Source organism: Sinocyclocheilus rhinocerous, unplaced genomic scaffold, assembly GCF_001515625.1.
Source record: "Sinocyclocheilus rhinocerous isolate Xijiao unplaced genomic scaffold, SAMN03320098_v1.1 scaffold1254, whole genome shotgun sequence".
NCBI lineage: Eukaryota > Metazoa > Chordata > Actinopteri > Cypriniformes > Cyprinidae > Sinocyclocheilus > Sinocyclocheilus rhinocerous.
Genome location: NW_015643643.1, coordinates 275,369 through 279,475, shown reverse-complemented (window position 1 = coordinate 279,475; position 4,107 = coordinate 275,369). Strand labels below are relative to the sequence as shown.

The window sequence follows — 4,107 nt, the reverse complement described above, 5'->3', positions numbered from 1 at the left end:
GGGGGGGGGGGGGGAATTCAACATGCAAAGCTAAACACTAAAAAATTAAAAATATATATATTTCAAATAAATTATTTTCTTTCGAACATTCTATTTATCACAGAATTCTGTATACAAAATATTTCCACAAAATATTAAGAACTGTACACAACTGTTTTCAACATTGAAAATAGTAAGAAATGTTTTGAGCAGCAAATCAACACATTAGAATGATTCAATATATCATCAGTCATCTAATACATCACTGTACTGTATTAAAGACAGTACTTTATAATAAAGTCACTACGGTACAAATGTTATTGTCTTGCTGTAATGTATTGTCTTGCTGCAAACTGCAGGATGACATGTAATAAAAGCCACTTCGTTGTTCGTCATTATTCAAAACAATCAATAGTTTAATAAAGGACGACACATGGTATCTAGGATTCTATGGAGCTGATGGTACTTGGCAACTTTGCAAATGGTTTAAAGCTGATAAAGAAAGACAACCACAAATGGTACAGGTTATCTAAGGCTGCTTTAAAAACATAAGCATTCAAGACAGAAGGGAACATCATGATGAATGTTATCGTGTCTAGTTTTCATGTAATTGGTCTACCTAAAATAACATTCAGGAAATAAAGCATTTCCTGAGAACTCAGGATGTTCTTTGCATTTTGAAAAGCGCATGTAATACTAAAGCTGGGCTAAGACTTCAATAATATCTGTCAGGTTGTTTTAAAAACGGACTAATGTAATTGACTTGCATATTTAAAGCATCAGATTCTCGAAGCGCCCAAAGAACAAAGTCAGTCAGCCTCAACAGAACATGAGGGTGAAAAGACCTGCACTTCTGTGGCCAGCGTGGGGAAATACTTGATAATGACGTCATTACCTCAAGCCATCTCTGCGCCTCCTGGAACGCCAGCTCACAGCTGACTGCAGACTGCTGACGCCACTCCATCACCTCTCCAATCACACCTGTGTGCATTTCACAATGAAAAATTATGTGAACATTAACCCATTTAGAGACAAAATACATCCAAGGACAAGGACACAAAATGACTATATATTTAAATAAATATGTATATTAAATGTATATAAATGTTTACATATTTTATATAAATAATAAAATAGACTGAGCATTTATTGCTATTTCTAGTTATTTTTGTTTATTACAACTACAATTGTTTCCGAAAAGTTGCAACATTTACAGTTATATATACAGTATATAAAGCATAGAGAAGCAGAGAGACTTTCATAGTTTTGCATGTTTGAATCACGTGAAACAACATGCAACCAAAAAGCACTGCTATTCTAGGTGGCACTCAAAATTACTCTATATATTTAAATAAATATGTATATTAAATGTATATAAATGTTTATATATTATTTTATATAAATAATAATAAAATAGACTGAGCATTTATTGCTATTTCTAGTGATTTCTGTTTATTACAACTACAATTGTTTCCGAAAAGTTGCAACATTTACAGTTATAAAAAAAAAAACTAAATTAATGATAAGCTAATACAAAATCATTGTAGATCCATGTTGTTTTTATCAAATTAAGTGATTTTAAATATATTTAATAATAATAATAGCTGCCACTGAGCATTGATTTGGAGTTTCACTGTTGGAAGCAGATAAAGCTGTAACTTAATATAACTGTAAACATGTAAAACAGTAAAAGACAAAACATACAGTAAATATGTATCACAGACAATCAATTTTGATCAAATTTGACAAAATGTGTAGAAGAATCACAGCTTAAATCACATCTAGCAGTTCTGCAATAGTATACAGATCTTTGTTAAATTAAGAAAAACACATCAAAGACAGATAATAAACAAAAAACAGATATTACGACTTGTCTTGGTATTGTAACCCCTTTAGTTTCATTTTAGAACAGAAACTATTATTGGTGTAATTTTTAGATAAAATGCAGTTTTTAGATAGATGTTTGTTCTTTTTTGGCAAAGTAACATATTTTAAGCAATATATTAGCAACATCTAATCTAATCTAACAATCATTTGCGATGTTGGTGACACCAAAGAACAAAAAAAACACTACCAAAGAAAAGTGACATCCCCTGGAGTGACTCTGAACGGGTTCAAATCAACTTCCATCACCTCCATGTTTGCAACCCCAAAATATACTCGATGTGATTGGTAACACTGCGCACCTGTGGCACCCTACAAGCATCTCAAGTGGAATGACTCAAAACTTACCTGCTAACCCCTGTTTCAAGTATGTTTATTGATTTCCTGTAACTACTCTGAAATTGCACTTCCCAGATGTCTCGACTCGAAAGAGCAAGGTGTTTCCCGCTACCAGTGCGCGTGCCTCCAACACAACTCTGTTAATCTGTTGCAAACATTTCTCCTCAAATTCACAACAAGAAGTCCCTGCACGCGACTGGATCGTGCAGTTCTCCTCCACCGAACCTGCTTGTTGTCGTGAGCAGGAACAGAAAAGCCCCGTTCAGTGATGAGACAGAGACGCTGAGCGCACAGGACAGTTTGCGAGTTTGCAGAGCAAGTGCATATGCAGTGATGATGAGTTTAAATATATGCCACGCCCCCTGCTGCTATAAAGACCGATGACGTGCTATGGCATGTGAACAGCAGATGGCGACAAAGATTCACTTCAACGACGTTGACGTCATCTTGCTGAACGCCGTAGAAAAAGGCAAGGGCCCAAACTACTCTTTCACATTTTCTGATTGAGGTTGACTCACTGCTCACATCTTTTTGTTTGACTAGCAATAAAAAAATGTGTCAGGTTTTTGGAATTATATGAAAAATGTATTTCTATTGACTCTGATTCAGTTTAGATATAGCTTTCCTTCATTGCTCTTTTATTTTTATTATTATATTTTCCCTTTATTGTAAGCTACATACCCCCTTATTGTCTTATTGTGTTTTATTTCTCCTCTTTTTCTTACTTCTATCTTCTTTTCTTTGTTAATGTTCTCCTGAAGGTGATTGTATATTTTCATATCCCAAACTTTTTTTTTTCACAACATCTTAGTACTTCAGTTGTAACTACAAGGCTAACATGAAAAATAACCCTTAATGCTATGTGTTTAGTTATGCTAACACAGTCAGGGGAAGTCAATAAAAAAAAATTTTTTTTTTTTTATCTATCAGCCTAAAATATGACCACACACATTGATCTAACATAAATGTTTTGATCAAATTTACCATGAAAATTTAATGAGTATTTTATCTTTTTAAATTGTATTTGGATAAGAAGTGCTGGTTTTTGTTTGGGGAAACTAGTCTAGCTGATCAATTGCCAGAAAAAAAAAAAAGCATTAGCATACATGGTAGGTCTGAATATGGACTGTGGTCTGCACTGCTAAGCATTTTTAACCTCACAGATGAGTTCTGGGCAGAAAGCTGAGGTATCAGGCTACACCACAATATCATTTAATACAATCAAAGATCTGCATAAGAATGACTGACATGCCTTATTTGGCCCACCTCTTGTAGGTTTTAAAGGAATATTATAACATTTAAATTGCATTATTATTTATTTACCCATAAATCCAAACATGTATATTTATATGTTTTCATGGACCGTACGAAAAATGTTTCATTAATTTTTAAAAAACTCTTTTCCATGCAAAAACAGTTTAGTGATTCCTGTTAAGCTCCAGAAAGTACCAAAAATATGTATACAATTATATACATGATGCAGTTAGGTTAGATGCAATTACGGATGTTTGTTGCAACATGCTTTGAACTTAAATTGAGAGATGCTTTCAACAGCTGGAACTAAAACAGGAAGTGCTTCATCCAGCGACAGGAAGTGCTAACCAAAGCTGGAGCAATGTACAAGTCTGTCTGCCCACTGGTTTCCTGTGTGACTAGTCTGCTGTCAGACAACCAACACTTTATCACACTATTGTTGTCATCTGATGAACATTAAGACAGCGGTACAGGTTCAAAAGCATGCTAGCAGCTCTTCACAGGATGCTGGTGAAAGGTGTCCTCTGCTGTTGATCTAGAAGCTTTGCGGTTTCATTCGTGATGATGAAAATAAGTGAGGAAATCTGGTGATAAATATATTTAAATGCACTTTTTTTGTCAAATACGTTGGTTGTCTTGTATATAGATTTT

General features: G+C 34.2%; 1 protein-coding gene across 8 annotated transcripts in view; it reads right to left on the bottom strand.

Annotated features, from left to right (window-relative positions):
• Positions 1 to 2,529, bottom strand: part of lmo7b (LIM domain 7b) — a 48,926-nt gene extending 46,397 nt beyond the window's left edge. For 3 of the 8 annotated variants that reach the window (XM_016575193.1, XM_016575195.1, XM_016575196.1), the window contains exons 1-2: positions 2,054 to 2,088; positions 875 to 960 (exon numbers count right to left, since the gene is read on the bottom strand). In XM_016575193.1, the coding sequence (XP_016430679.1) occupies positions 875 to 960; positions 2,054 to 2,069 (102 nt within the window). In that variant the 5' untranslated portion in view covers positions 2,070 to 2,088. Of the gene's footprint in view, positions 1 to 874; positions 961 to 2,053; positions 2,093 to 2,211 lie in introns of those variants that run through there. The other 5 variants (XM_016575198.1, XM_016575201.1, XM_016575194.1 and 2 more) reach the window with 5 other exon arrangements.
• Between the last annotated feature and the right edge of the window lie 1,578 nt (positions 2,530 to 4,107).